This window comes from Maniola hyperantus, chromosome 26 (genome assembly GCF_902806685.2).
Source record: "Maniola hyperantus chromosome 26, iAphHyp1.2, whole genome shotgun sequence".
NCBI lineage: Eukaryota > Metazoa > Arthropoda > Insecta > Lepidoptera > Nymphalidae > Maniola > Maniola hyperantus.
Genome location: NC_048561.1, coordinates 1097250 through 1113577, shown reverse-complemented (window position 1 = coordinate 1113577; position 16328 = coordinate 1097250). Strand labels below are relative to the sequence as shown.

Here is a 16328-nt window from a genome sequence, read left to right as displayed (position 1 = left end):
GTGTAAGTTGTGTAATTATAAATGTACGTTAAATAGTAATTTAGTGAGACACATGAGGACTCACACTGGCGATAAGCCTTTTGTGTGTAAGCTGTGCGATTATAAATGTAGAGTAAACAGTAGTTTAGTGAGTCACATTAGGACTCACACTGGCGAAAAGCCTTTTGTGTGTAAGTTGTGCGATTATAAATGTAGAGTAAACAGTAGTTTAGTGAGTCACATGAGGACTCACACTGGCGAAAAGCCTTTTGTGTGTAAGTTGTGCAATTACAAATTTTCACAAAATAATAGTTTAGTGAAGCACATGAGGACTCACACTGGCGATAAGCCTTTTGTGTGTAAGCTGTGCGATTATAAATGTACAGTGAACAGTAGTTTAGTGAGTCACATGAGGACTCACACTGGCGAAAAGCCTTTTGTGTGTAAGTTGTGCAATTACAAATTTTCACAAAATAATAGTTTAGTGAAGCACATGAGGACTCACACTGGCGATAAGCCTTTTGTGTGTAAGCTGTGCGATTATAAATGTACAGTGAACAGTAGTTTAGTGAGTCACATGAGGACTCACACTGGCGAAAAGCCTTTTGTGTGTAAGTTGTGCAATTATAAATGTACACAAAGCAGTAGGTTAGTGAGGCACATGAGGACTCACACTGGTGAAAAGCCTTTTGTGTGTAAGCTGTGTACGTACAAATGCACACAAAATAGTACTTTACTGAGTCACATGAGGACTCACACTGGCGATAAGCCTTTTGTGTGTAAGTTGTGCAATTATAAATTTTCAAAAAATAGTAGTTTAGTGAATCACATGAGGACTCACACTGGCGAAAAGCCGTTTGTGTGTAAGTTGTGCGATTATAAATGTAAAGTGAACAGTAGTTTAGTGAGTCACATGAGGACTCACACTGGTGAAAAGCCTTTTGTGTGTAAGTTGTGCAATTACAAATTTTCACAAAATAATAGTTTAGTGAAGCACATGAGGACTCACACTGGCGATAAGCCTTTTGTGTGTAAGCTGTGCGATTATAAATGTACAGTGAACAGTAGTTTAGTGAGTCACATGAGGACTCACACTGGCGAAAAGCCTTTTGTGTGTAAGTTGTGCAATTATAAATGTACACAAAGCAGTAGGTTAGTGAGGCACATGAGGACTCACACTGGTGAAAAGCCTTTTGTGTGTAAGCTGTGCAATTATAAATATTCAAAAAATAGTAGTTTAGTGAATCACATGAGGACTCACACTGGCGAAATGCCGTTTGTGTGTAAGTTGTGCGATTATTAATGTAAAGTGAACAGTAGTTTAGTGAGTCACATGAGGACTCACACTGGCGAAAAGCCTTTTGTGTGTAAGCTATGTAAGTACAAATGTACACAAAATAGTAATTTAGTGAGTCACATGAGGACTCACACTGGCGAAAAGCCTTTTGTGTGTAAGTTGTGCGATTATAAATGTACACAAAGCAGTAAGTTAGTGAGGCACATGAGGACTCACACTGGTGAAAAGCCTTTTGTGTGTAAGCTGTGTACGTACAAATGCACACAAAATAGTACTTTACTGAGTCACATGAGGACTCACACTGGCGATAAGCCTTTTGTGTGTAAGTTGTGCAATTATAAATTTTCAAAAAATAGTAGTTTAGTGAATCACATGAGGACTCACACTGGCGAAAAGCCGTTTGTGTGTAAGTTGTGCGATTATAAATGTAAAGTGAACAGTAGTTTAGTGAGTCACATGAGGACTCACACTGGTGAAAAGCCTTTTGTGTGTAAGTTGTGCAATTACAAATTTTCACAAAATAATAGTTTAGTGAAGCACATGAGGACTCACACTGGCGATAAGCCTTTTGTGTGTAAGCTGTGCGATTATAAATGTACAGTGAACAGTAGTTTAGTGAGTCACATGAGGACTCACACTGGCGAAAAGCCTTTTGTGTGTAAGTTGTGCAATTATAAATGTACACAAAGCAGTAGGTTAGTGAGGCACATGAGGACTCACACTGGCGATAAGCCTTTTGTGTGTAAGTTGTGCAATTATAAATATTCAAAAAATAGTAGTTTAGTGAATCACATGAGGACTCACACTGGCGAAATGCCGTTTGTGTGTAAGTTGTGCGATTATTAATGTAAAGTGAACAGTAGTTTAGTGAGTCACATGAGGACTCACACTGGCGAAAAGCCTTTTGTGTGTAAGCTATGTAAGTACAAATGTACACAAAATAGTAATTTAGTGAGTCACATGAGGACTCACACTGGCGAAAAGCCTTTTGTGTGTAAGTTGTGCGATTATAAATGTACACAAAGCAGTAAGTTAGTGAGGCACATGAGGACTCACACTGGTGAAAAGCCTTTTGTGTGTAAGTTGTGCAATTACAAATATTCACAAAATAGTAGTTTAGTGAATCACATGAGGACTCACACTGGCGATAAGCCTTTTGTGTGCAAGTTTTGCAATTATAAATTTACAGTGAACAGTAGTTTAGTGAGTCACATCAGGACTCACACTGGCGAAAAGCCTTTTGTGTGTAAGTTGTGCAATTATAATTGTACAGAAAAAAGTAGTTTAGTGAAGCACATGAGGACGCACACTGGCGAAAAGCCATTTGTGTGTAAGTTGTGTGATTATAAATGTACACAAAATAGTAATTTAGCGAAGCACATGAGGACTCACACTGTCGCTTGTTAGTTCCAGCACTTGGATGTACCGGTAGTCGATCCGGCATCACCTTACCAACAGCCCAAGTTTCCCGCGAATTGAAGGCTCTCTCTCATAGTCCACAAACGCTAAGCAAAGTGTCAGATTGTACTCTCCAGTGTTGTGTATGACCTGTCGCAGCGTGTGGGTGTGATGTGGGGACTGCAGCCATTGCCCTGGACCCTGATGTGACTACACGAACCCAGCTCATAGTCCTATACCAGTTGTGGTTAAAGAAGAATTTACCAGCTTGTGGTATTAAGGCATTCTGAACCAGTGGTAGATGCATTTGACGATTCAAAAGTACTTGTAAAAGTTTATATATAACTAGATGCCCGCGATTTAGGTTTTTAAAAATCCTGTGGGAACTCATCAATTTTCCCGAATGAAAAGTAGCCTATGTCCTTCCCCGGGATATAGCCTAACTCTGTACCAAATTTCATCAAAATCGGTTGAACAGTTGGGCCGTGAAAAGCTAGCGGACAGACAGACACACTTTCGCATTTATAATATTAGTATGTAGTAATAATAAAAAACACCATGACGAAAAGCAAACATAAGAAGACCCTCAGTTCCCGGCATATGAGGGCGATAATCTCCGGGCGAGGATTGAGATTTAACGACGACCTTGGCGAGTTAACGGTTACGACATGGAATGTTAGGACATTACATCAAGATGGAAAAATTGAAAACGCTGTCAGAGAAATGAAAAGACACGGATGGGATATTTTGGGCATAAGTGAAACTAGATGGAAGGAAAACGGTGAAATATCGACTTATGGAAATACTCACTTCTACTTCTCAGGCGGGGATAAACATTATAGAGGAGTGGGCTTTTTGGTAAACAAAGACATAAAGGATTGTGTATCGGGTTACATTCCGCAGTCAGAGAGAATAATTCTGCTACAATTAAATACGAAGCCAATCCGTACAAACTTAATTCAAGTATATGCGCCCACTGCAGATAGCACGCAGGATGAATGCGAAAAGTTTTATGACGATTTAAATCTGGTAATGAAGAGGACAAAAAATCATGACATTAATATTATAATGGGGGATTTTAACGCTAAGGTGGGGGAGGCACCAGTACACAACATTATCGGGCAGTATGGTCTTGGAGAAAGGAATGACCGTGGAGAGCGCCTAATAGAGTTCTGTGCAGAGCACACCCTCACTGTAATGAATACATGGTTTAAATTACCGAAAAGGCGTTTGTATACTTGGGAATCCCCGGCTCACACGAGCTCAAATATTGTTAGAAACCAAATCGATTACATTTGTGTAAATCGACGTTTTCGTAACGCCATTACCAGCGTTAAAACTTATCCAGGCGCAGATATAAATTCAGACCACATACCACTGGTATCCTAATTAAAAATAAGGTTAAAGAAGCTAGACAAAGCTGAACCTAAGAAAGTTCTCAATATACGGAAATTTGATAACGACGAAGTTGCAAAATCCTTCAGAATTAAGACTGACGAAGTAATTGGTACGGGACGAGATCAAGAATACACAGAAGAGGACTTATGGTTGCATGTAAAGCACAACTTGTTAGATATTGCTAAAGATACTCTTGGTTTTAAGGAACGGAATCGTAGAAAACATTGGATTACAGATGAAATAATTGACTTGTTTAATAAAAGGAAGGAAAGTAAACATAATATTAGTAAATATAAAGAAGTAAACGATGTTTTGCAAAAGAAAATTAAAGAAGCCAAAGAAGCAGATTTAATCCTGCGGTGTAATCACATAGAATATCTTGCAGCCACGCATCAACACGGTGCACTACATAAGGCAATTAAAGACTCTCCAACAAAACCTAACATCTCAATTTCTAATGCTGTAGCTGATTCTAAGGGCAATATAATCATAGAACTGGACGAACGCCTACAACGTTGGTCAGAATACATCGCAGAATTATACCACGACGATCGACCCAGTCAAACAGTTCTGAAACCGCCTCTAAGTGGCCATCCCATCCTCTCTGCTGAATTAGACTTTGCGCTACAGTCGCTAAAACATGGAAAAGCGGCAGGAGAGGACGGTATACCGGTAGAACTTTTATTGGGTATGGGTGACCACAGCAAAGACATCATGCTACAACTGTTTCATAAGATTTATGACTCCGGTAATATCCCAAAAGATCTTCTTCGTTCCACTTTTGTTACAATCCCCAAAAAACCTAGGGCGACCAAGTGCTCCGACTATCGAACTATCAGCCTGATGAGCCATACAACAAAGGTTTTCCTTAAAGTTATATATTTATTTATTTTATATCTAATTAGAACGGCAGTGCCACTTACACTAACTAGATGATTAATAATAAATTTAAATACAAATAAAGGTACAAGAAAAAAGACATAAAATACAAAACGATAAAAGATCAATGAATTTTGAATATGTACGCTGAGAACATTGAATGACATATTCATGCAATGCTCTCAGCGTACTTCAGTAACTCCCGAACCAGTATTATAGACCCATCATTAAATGGGTCCCATTGAGCATTATTGTCCAAAAGCGCGTTGAATGATGCTAATGAACGGGGTATAGGTGACATAGATCTAGCAACAGTGCGATGATGTGGGACCACGAAAAGTTTATTTTTTCGTGGACATGACATGAACAAAAGATGTGAAATTTTATTCTCTACAATAATGGTCTGAATAACTTTTGCCCTAAAGCGGATAGTTTCTGTACTGTTATAAATTTATATTTAATATCTATTTAAGTAATCTGTAAAAAATTGTAATCCTATTTGGCCTTATTTTCAGTCTGTTATTATGTAAAATAATATTGTATATATCGCTGTTGATTGCAAAAAACAAATAAAATAAAATAAATAAATGAAAGTAGGTACGGTACGCGACTAAAAGTAATGTACATCGGCATGTAGAATGCATTTCGGCTTTGTAGAGCGTTGTCTCTGTCACTCATACCTATATGACGTTTTGTCTGTCTCAACGACAGATACAGTGCTCCACAAATCTGCTATCTCCTAAATGTCGATGTACGTACGCGACAGATAGTAATGAACATCAACATTTAGAAGGAGATAGCAGATGTGTAGAGCATTTTCCCTGTCATTGATACCGACAAAACGTCATATAGGTATGAGTGATAGAGACAACGCTCTACAAAGCCGAAATATCATTCTAAAGGCCGATGTACATTACTTTCTGCCGCGTACTGTACCCACATGAACTTAATGAGTGTGTATCCAACTGTTTCTGTAATATTTTTGATATTCATATATTTTTGTATAGTTTTAATGACTGTATTTTTTTTTTTTTTTTTTTTTTTTAATAGATATAGCGAGCAAACGAGCAGGCGGGTCACCTGATGTTAAGTGATTACCGCCGCCCATGAACATTTGCAGCACCAGAGGAGCCGCCGATGCGTTGCCGGCCTTTTAGGAATTTGTTGGTCCGCCCCTTGAATAACCCCATGTTATAATCTAGTGGGAACACCGCCGATGGGAGTTGGTTCCACAGTTTGCACGTGCGTGGAAAGAAGGATCTGGCGCAACGGACGGTCGAAGTGCACCAGACACCCAGATGGTGAGGGTGGAATTCCTTACGGTGGCGCGCGGTGCGGTTGTAGAAAAAAGAGGGTGGAATGAGGTCAAAAGCTCTTCAGAGCACTCCCCATTATACAGGCGATAGAACACGCATAGAGAGCTAACGTCTCTGCGGTGCTCCAGGCTTTCCAACGAGCCGGTAAGTTTGGGATCGTCCACAAGTCGAACAGCCCGCCTTTGGATCCGATCAAATGGAAGGAGTTGGTACTGGGGGTGCTCCAGCCCAAAGGTGGGAGCAGTACTCCATGTGAGGGCGGACTTGCGCCTTATAGAGTAGGAGCCTATGCTCAGGCGCGAAGTACCGCTTTGCTCTGTTGAGCACCCCAAGCTTTTTGGAGGCTAATTTGGCCTTGCTTTCCAAATGATCGCGGAATTGAACCTCGCTCGAAATGTGGACTCCAAGGATCCCAATGCTGTTGGAAGGTGTGAGGGGAGTGCTCTGAAAGAGAAGAGGTAATGTAAAAGGGGACTTTTTGGCGGAAAACGCGCAAACCTGTGTTTTAGATGGGTTAAATTGCACTAGGTTTTGTGCGCCCCATTCTGACACTTTACCTAGGCAGGTTTCTATGTCAGACACAAGTTTGGCTCTACACTCCTCCAGCACTGCGCGAGAAAGCTGTGTATGTCCTTTGTACAGGGCATCACCCGTACTGTCATCCGCATAGCAATGGATGTTGTTGTGATGCAACATGTCATTGATATGCAGGATGAACAGTGTGGGCGATAGCACCGAGCCCTGAGGGACGCCAGCATTGATGGGTTTGAGTTCCGAGCAAAAACCGTCCGTAACCGTGTATGTTAGAAATGAAATAAAATCTTAATAAAAATTATACGCGTATTATTTTTATTTTATCCATGCCTTACTTAATATATTTTAAATGCGAAAGTGTGTCTGTCTGTCTGCTAGTTTTTCACGGCCCAACAGTTTAACCGATTTTGATAGGTAGGTACGTACCTACAGAGATAGCTTATAGCCCAGGTACGGGCACTTTTATCCCGGAAAACCTAAGACTTCCCACGGGACTTCTGAAAACCTAAATCGTTGCGGGCAGGCATTAACTAATACACAACAAAAGCGTGAGCGCAAATTTTTTGATATATAAACAAAAAAAAATGTAAATTAAAGAACTAGTAGGTATATTTCATTGCCTGAAATAAAAATTGTTTATTTGTTATTATTATTATATTAGGTTTAACCGATTTAAATATCCCATCCGTTTAACCGATTTAAATATTAAAGGTACTGAGAGGTAACTTGCGTCCAGAAAATTGGCAGGACTTTTTATCCCGGAAATGAAAGTTCTCCAGCGATTTAAAAAAAAATCTTAATCCAAACGGGCAACGTCGGGCATCATCTAGTAGATGCCATATTTATTGCTATGCTAAAAATTATGTCAAATGTATACCTTGTCTAATGTTAATATAGCTATATGACCTTATGGGTCAGATCTTGCACTTTTGTGAAAATTTATAATTTTGCATTTTAAAATTTATAATTTTAAGTTGTTAATTTTTGTAAGTATGTTTATGTTAGTTTGTACTCGTATTTTAATTAGTGTAATTGGCTTTAAGGCCGTTCTAATTAAATAAATAATAAATTAGAGATATAGGTAGGTAATTTCATCATTCATCCAGAGTTAATAGTATTAACACAAGTATTAGCCAAGGTATAAAAGTTATAAGGCAGCTACCTAATAATAATTTTTTTACAAAGAACAAAATATCATCACATGTTTTTTTAATGAAAATATTGCAATAAAACAAAGTGCAGACTCATTTTTGCGCAACGGATCAGCCTGGCTGTCCAGCGCGGAAATGCAGCCAGCATTCTTGGCACCACTCAACGTGGCCATGATTTGCATAGTAATTGGGTAAGGCTAGCTTTTAGTTTTAACTATTGTAATATTTTCATTAAAAAAACATGAAATGATATTGTTCTTTGTTATAAAATAATTACTAGTTAGCTGCCTTATAACAAGGTATTTTGAAACTTATTTAGGGTGAATTTCTACACAAACGGGGGTAATACCAAAATTGTAAGGTGCAGGTTCAAAATGGCTAGAATCCAGAATCGCAAAACCACAAAGAAAAAGCAGTCAACTCGGTGAGTCAACCAACTGTCATGTGTCAACCGTCAAAATGCTATCAAAAACCAAAAATCCGTCAAACCCTCAAACCATTGTATTTTATTATTGATTTTATTTTGAATTTTGATTGTAGCGAAGTGCGTTTTTCATTTTGTGTTTTTTTGTAATTTTTTGATCGGTGAAACAAAACGCATTTATATTCAGAATTCAGTATTTAATAATTCAAAACACAATATGAATATTGAATAGGTATTCATTTGAAAAGACTCGCAACTCGCAGGTTGTACCTTGCCATACAAGATATCACTTGCAAGTACTCTGTGATCACTTGTAAAACTCCACAGTAAAACTCCAACAGAGTTGTGTTAGTTTGAAATGGTTTAGGGTTTAAACTGTTAGCTGACTGCGCAGTGCGCAGTAATCTGTAAGTTACACTGGCAGTCACTGAAACGCTGTCCCACCGCCGGTTTGCAGCAAAACAAGAGTTTTCAAGGAGTTAGCATTAGCAAAGTGAGTAATTTTGAAAATGTGACTGATTGGTGGTTCTATTGTGTAAAACATAAATCAATCCGGTACAGTCCTTGTAATTCGCGAAGGCGAGTGGCTCATGCTTGTGTTTAAGTCGTATCGGTATACTAACGTACACTTAATAGCGTTTGCGAGCGCTTCCTCGCGACTGATTTGTCCGACATGCACGCACACTTACGCCCGTGTATCCGACGTAACAACAAGTAAAGTTCACTCGCCTTCGTGAATTGCAAGAACTGTACCTGAAACAAACGCCTTGTTGCCAGTTGGAATTGTAAGATAACTTGGCACCTAGGATTTAAATAGGCATCATAGTTTTTGATTTATCGTGCAAAATATCGAAAAAATACAACTGTAGTACAGAACAGGTTTTTTATTTATTATTAGGCAATAGTTTTTGATTTATCATGCAAAATGTAGATAAAATATGACTGTAGTACGGAACCCTCGGTGTGCCAGCCTGACTCGCACTTGCCCGGTTTTTTTTGTTTGACTCTATTGGTGGTTCAATAAAATAAAATAAAAACACTGTGTACAATGTGCTCAGAGATTGATATAAACTTTAGTAGATTCAGAGACAAGAGCTTGACAGTTCTTGCACTAATGTTGGCGCTAGTTCAGAAACATGAATTAATGAGCATTTAATGCCCAAACATGCATTTTTTGTATATTGTACCGTATACATTGAATATTTAACTTGTCTCCCTACAGATAACAAGACAGCATTTAAAAAGTGTGTATAGGCATCTTCTAGGCAAGTGCGCTCCATCTTAGGCTGCATCATCACTTGCCACCAGGTCTGATCGCAGCCAAGTGCTAGTCTATAAATTAAAAAAAAAACTCTAAAATTTATATGTGCTCAGAATCAGTACCATTGAATACTTAACTTGTCTCAACAGATAACAAGACAGCATATAAAGATGATAAACCGCACAAAACACCAACTAAAGAGTAATATGGTGTTGACAACACTAGGACCCGACCACTGGGACCTACACATACTAGAACACCCCTCGGAAGACAAACAGACAGAGTTAGAGGGAACTGAACACGGATTTGTAATTAAAACCGAAGAAAGTGATGACTTTATGTTGGTTGATGAAGACATGGAAGTGAAGAAGGAAGATGATAGTGATATCTGTGACTTTGCTCAGGATATGTTAAAGTATGAAGTTAGTCTCTTCCAATGTACACTTTGTTCTGAGGAGTTTGTCCAGGAACATGCGTACATGCAACACATGAGCATGCATCTCCAGGTGAGATAGTTTTCTACTATTATACAATTTCATTGTCAACAAACAAAAAAAAAACATACAAACATACACAACAACATTATCACAAAAAAAAAGCTGTTGTAGCCTAGTGGTTAAAACGTCCGCCTTCCAATCGGAGGTCGGGGGTTCGATCCCGGGCACGCACCTCTAACTTTTCGGAGTTATGTGCGTTTTTAAGTAATGAAAATGTCACTTGCTTTAACGGTGAAGGAAAACATCGTGAGGAAACCTGCGTGCCAGAGAGTTCTCCATAATGTTCTCTAAGGTATGTGAAGTCTGCCAATCCGCACATGGCCAACGTGGTAGACTATGGCCAAAACCCTTCTCACTCTGAGAGGAGACCCGTGCTCTGTAGTGAGCCGGTGATGGGTTGATCATGATGATCATGATACAATTTCATTGACATGTTAAATTCATGTAATAGCTTGTTTAGTTGTGGAGGGGCTCATTCAAGCTCTCATCATCATCATCATCATCATCATCAACCGATAGACGTCCACTGCTGGACATAGGTGTCTTGTAGGGAATTTCACACGCCGCCGCCTGAATCCAGCGGCTCCGTGTGACTCGTCTGATGTCCATTCACCTAGTAGGGGGTCTTCCAACACTGTGACTTCCGGTGCAAGGTCGCCATTCCAGCACCTTGGGACCCCAACGTCTATCGGTTGTACGAACTATGTACCCTGCCCATTGCCACTTCAGCTTGGCAACCCGTTATTCAAACCCAATTCAAACTCTCAAAGGTCTGAAATCTCATGAATTTATTTTGTTGTTCGCAGAACGGTGATGGGGAATATGACACACCACAAGTATGCAAGCCTCATACAGCTGTGAGTTGCAGCTCCTCACACTCTCCACTCATCACTGAGAACAGGTCAGTATATCTGCCAGTACCAATAACGTTCACTTCAAGTTACAGTTAGTTTCACTTGCACTCTTCAAGTTACACTTGCACTAGTATCCTCTCTAAGCTGCTATATGCAGTACAGCTACATAATGGCTAGGGGCTCCCCGGTACACTCTACATACATTCTAATATATTTCACAGGCCGGCAGACCCCAGCCCTTCCGCACACGCCGCGATGACCTTAGGTAAGATACTATTATCTAAATATATAAAATGAAAAGGTGACTGACTGACTGACTGATCTATCAACGCACAGCTCAAACTACTAGACGGATCGGGCCGAAATTTGGCATGTAGATAGCTATTATGACGTAGCCATTTGCTAAGAAAGGATTTTTGAAATTTCAACCTCTAAGGGGCTCAAATAGGGGTTCCAAATTTGTATAGTCCACGCGGACGAAGTCGCGAGCATTAGCTAGTAATATAAGAAAGTAGTAAAAATGTTTCGTTTCAGTCGCTTGTCTGTCCGCGAGTCTTGCAACAACCAACAAAATAAACGTGCCCCCAACTGAAGCTGGTACAAACATCGCTAGCCGATACAAAACATTGCCATATTGCTATGTGAAATTATACGATATTTTCACAAAGAAAGTTCTTCCCACACAAGACGGGTCACTGATGAAAACATCAAAACCAGTTTCGACCTGTGTCAGTCCGAATATTACTAGTTATCCTGCAAAAAGGCAGAATGAAGTCCCCACGACAGAATACATTTATCGAGTCACCAATGAAGACCAAGTTACAGTATCGAATACTTTCTACATTTGTGACTTTTGTCAAAAAATGTTCGAACAAAAAAGTCTCCTAGTAAAACATATTAAGATTCACGCGTCACTAAATAGGTTAACTTGCAAGATTTGCCAACACCAATGCAGATGTAAAAGTCATTTAATAGAACACATGAGAACTCACACGGGTGAAAAGCCGTTTACTTGTAAGCTATGCAATTACAAATGTGCACGAAATAGTAGCCTAGTGATGCACGTAAAAACTCATACTGGTGAAAAGCCTTATTTGTGTACGATATGCGATTACAAATGTGTATCAAATAGTAAACTGTTATTGCACATGAGAACTCACACCGGTGAAAAGCCGTTTACTTGTAAGCTATGCAATTACAAATGTGCACAAAATTCCAGTCTAGTGAGTCACATGAGAACTCACACAGGTGAAAAACCATTTACATGTAAGCAGTGCAATTACAAATGTGCACAAAATTCCAGTCTAGTGAGTCACATGAGAACTCACACAGGTGAAAAACCATTTACATGTAAGCAGTGCAATTACAAATGTGCACAAACTTCCACTCTAGTGAGTCACATGAGAACTCACACTGGTATCAAACCTTACACATGTAAATTTTGCAAGTATAAAAGTGCAGAAAACAGTAATTTAGTGAGACACATGAGACTTCACACATGTGAGAAACCTCGTCATTGTAAGTTGTGTGATTACAAATGTGATTCGAATAGCAAACTTATGAGGCACATGAAAACCCACCCTGGTGAAAAGCCTTCATCCTGTTCGTGAACCGCACGTCTCACTCTGACTCTGGAGAATGCTCGGAGATAATACACTCTACGACAGACAGTGTGTTGTTTTGATTTTCGAAAATCTGTGTACCTATGTATATGTTTGGAATGTCCCACACATTAATTCTAAATTGTATAATTCGCAAAAAATAGTTACCTATCTTATTATGTAAAAAACATCGTGTATTTAGTTTATTAAATTAATATTTAGAGTAAATTTTTATAGTTACAAGGAATAAATTTGAAGTTTAGACATTATGTATGCGAAATGTCAAAACGTTTAATTTTTTTCATCAGTAAAACTTATTTTTGCCATTGGAATATCAGTCAAAAATTCTTAAAACTAAAATATAAATTATTATTCCGTAACAACGTCGTCAAACAGTCCACCCCTGGTTACTCTTGGGCTAAAGGTGCCCATCAAAGCCCTAAATTGTTTTTAATTAGTACAAGTTTAATAAGGTATTTTTTATTTTATGTTGCTAAATATAAATGTAAGTTGCGGATGACTGAGCTGCTACTCTGGCTCCTTTAAGGTGACGCAGTACGATCGACCAAACCTGTTTGCTTTTCACTTGACATTGTATGAGAAAGGTGAGAGGCACGATGATTTTCACCGAAATCAAGGGTTTAGGAAAAGTATTTTTGAGAAAAAACTACTAGCTTTATGTTTACAAAGTATAGTTATTTCAACTAATGAATAAATAAACTATGTCTAATGTTAAATTCCTGTACAATTTTCATACCCCTAATCTTATTTATTAACGCCCAAAGTTGTCATAAATTTTGTCTTAAAATAGGAATCTTTTGAGGCTCGTAACTTTAAAACATATTTTTTTTTAATGTTTCATATATCAATAAACCTAGATAATGACGAGATTAATCGATATATTACTTAGTTTTGAGCATACAATATCAAATAATGTAGTAATTACCCTCCTACGTTTGTATGAAGAAAGCACCGAACTGAGCCCACTTAAGCGGTGCGTTGCGAGTGACGCGTGCGTCTGCGAGCTGACTGCTGACGAGTATGCGAGCCGCAACTGCGTACTTGCGCTTAATGTGACCGCGGCATTGATTGAGTATTGGTGCGACCTCGGGCAAATAGGTGGCCGCAAACCATACAACTTGAGGCATTAATACACGAGGCTGGCGTGTTTGACCAACGCCTCATAATAAGAACACTGCATAATATGCTTCTTGTTCATTTTTCATTTACCGCCTACAGCATAAAATACGCCAAGTGGTCATGCACATTTTAGCCCAACACATTCACCCAACACTTTAGGCCAACGTGTCCTGGCCGTCACACAGCTCAACTGCGAGAATTGAACAAAAAGCACTCAATAATAAGTAGTAAGACCCTTGTTTTGTTTCAGTAGCTCCCGTGTCCGCGAGACTTGCGTCCAATAATGAAAACAAAGTGTACACAACTAATGATGATGATGAAGCCGATGCAGAGGTGAAAATTAAACAAGAAGTCGAAACTAACAATGGTGGATTAGAAAACCAATCATTTGACAGCAAGATTTTAACAAATTGTGTCGTCAAATTATATGATATTTTCAAAAGTTGTAGAAAAGTCCCGAGGCAATATGGATCACTGACGGAAAGAGATACAGCTGTTAGGTCTTGCGATAAACAAAATATTGCGGTTAAAGAATCCAGTTATCAAGCGACAGTTCAGAACGAAATCCCTACGACGGAACACATTGAATCAGTCACTAATAGTAGTACTAATCCGAGTATTGTCATTGATGTACAATATATTAATACGTCATTGAATAGTTTACAGAGTGAAGGAAAAATGTTCACTTGTGATATTTGTCGAAAAATGTATAATAGAAAACATTTCTTAATTAAACACATACAGACTCACACTAAAGTAAGAGAGTTGACTTGCAAGATTTGCCAATACAAATTTAGCTCTCAAAGTAATTTGACGTCGCACATGCAAAACCACACTGGAGAAAAACCTTCTTCGTGTACATTGTGCGAGTACAAAAGTGCAAGGAATGGTGATTTAGTGCGCCACATGAGAACTCATACTGGCGAAAAACCATTCTCGTGTACGTTATGCAACTATGAAAGTGCCAGGAGTAGTGGTTTAGTATGTCACATGAGAACCCATACTGGCGAAAAGCCTTACCCGTGCATGATATGCGATTGCAGTTGTGTATCAAATAGTAAACTGTTATTACACATGAGAACTCACACAGGTGAAAAACCATTTACATGTAAGCAGTGCAATTACAAATGTGCACACAATTCCAGTCTAGTGAGTCACATGAGAACTCACACAGGTGAAAAACCATTTACATGTAAGCAGTGCAATTACAAATGTGCACAAAATTACACTCTAGTGAGTCACATGAAAACTCACACTGGTATCAAACCTTACACATGTAAATTTTGCAAGTATAAAAGTGCAGTAAATAGGAATTTAGTGAGACACATGAGTAAACACACTGGTAAAAACCTTTCTCGTGTACATTGTGCAAGTACAAAAGTGCAAGGAATGGTGATTTAGTGCCCCACATGAGAACTCATACTGGCGAAAAACCATTCTCGTGTATGATATGCGATTTCAGTTGTGTATCAAATAGTAAACTGTTATTACACATGAGAACTCACACAGGTGAAAAACCATTTACCACAGCTTACATCTGTGCAATTACAAATGTGCACAAAATTCCAGTCTAGTGATTCACATGAGAACTCACACTGGCATCAAACCTTACACATGTAAATTTTGCAAGTATAAAAGTGCAGAAAACTGTAATTTAGTGAGACAGTTGTGTGATTACAAATGTGATTCGAATAGCACGCTAATGAGGCACATGAAATCCACCCTGGTGAAAAGCCTTCATCATGTTCGTGAACTGCACGTCTCACTCTGACTTTGGAGAATGCTCAGGAGATAAAACATTCTACGACAGACAGTGTGTACTGTGTCTTGTAGGATCTGTGTATCTCACGCCCGCTGTGGAAAACCTTGTCATTAATAATAAAGTTTATATTTGTCAAACAAATATATACTTAGCCCTTTTTGCATTTCACGAAGGCCACTGACTCATGTTTGTGTTTAAGTCGTATCGGTATACGTAAGGTACACTAAATATGAACGTTTGCGAGCGCTTGTTCGCGACTGATTGGTCCGACATGCACGCACACTTACGCAATGACCGTGTAAACGACGTTACCACAAGTAAAGTTCACTCGGCTTCGTGAATTGCAAGAACTGTACCTTATTTTGTAAAAACAATAGACATTAATTACCTGATTAAATAAATAATGCTCATGATCATGATCATCATCATGATCAACCCATCACCGGCTCACTACGGAGCGCGGGTCTCCTCTCAGAGTGAGAAGGGTTTGGCCATAGTCTACCACGCTGGCCATGTGCGGATTGGTAGACTTCACACACCTTTGAGAACATTATAGAGAACTCTCTGGCATGCCGGTTTCCTCACGATGTTTTCCTTCACCGTTAAAGCAAGTGATATTTAATTACTTAAAACACACAACTCCGAAAAGTTAGAGGTGCGTGCCCGGGATCGAACCCCCGACCTCCGATTAGAAGTCGGACGTCCTAACCACTAGGCTATCACAGCTTATACTAGGCTATCACAGCTTATACTAGGCTATCACAGCTTATACTAGGCTATCACAGCTTATACTAGGCTATCACAGCTTATACTAAGCTATCACAGCTTCAATAATGC

At 39.0% G+C, this 16328-nt stretch overlaps 4 protein-coding genes and 1 pseudogene across 4 annotated transcripts; all 5 read left to right on the top strand.

Annotated features, from left to right (window-relative positions):
• The window catches only part of LOC117994060 (uncharacterized), a 27100-nt pseudogene extending 23030 nt beyond the window's left edge, over nt 1–4070 (top strand).
• LOC138404123 (uncharacterized) lies at nt 3233–9532 on the top strand. Its single transcript, XM_069507359.1, has 3 exons — nt 3233–3868; nt 4277–4820; nt 9435–9532. Exons 1-3 carry the CDS (start codon nt 3233–3235, stop codon nt 9530–9532), a joined length of 1278 nt encoding a protein of 425 aa, XP_069363460.1.
• On the top strand, nt 8491–12647 carry LOC138404171 (zinc finger protein ZFP2-like). The gene is made up of 5 exons (XM_069507531.1): nt 8491–8869; nt 9787–10143; nt 10941–11035; nt 11210–11253; nt 11523–12647. The coding sequence occupies exons 2-5, from the start codon at nt 9808–9810 to the stop codon at nt 12596–12598; spliced, it is 1551 nt and encodes a 516-aa protein (XP_069363632.1). The 5' UTR covers nt 8491–8869; nt 9787–9807; the 3' UTR covers nt 12599–12647.
• Nucleotides 12613–16328, top strand: LOC138404189 (gastrula zinc finger protein XlCGF57.1-like). The gene is made up of 2 exons (XM_069507600.1): nt 12613–12658; nt 13980–16328. Exon 2 carries the CDS (start codon nt 14408–14410, stop codon nt 15128–15130), a length of 723 nt encoding a protein of 240 aa, XP_069363701.1. The 5' UTR covers nt 12613–12658; nt 13980–14407; the 3' UTR covers nt 15131–16328.
• On the top strand, nt 15139–15500 carry LOC138404122 (transcription factor che-1-like). Its single transcript, XM_069507358.1, has 2 exons — nt 15139–15238; nt 15304–15500. Exons 1-2 carry the CDS (start codon nt 15139–15141, stop codon nt 15498–15500), a joined length of 297 nt encoding a protein of 98 aa, XP_069363459.1.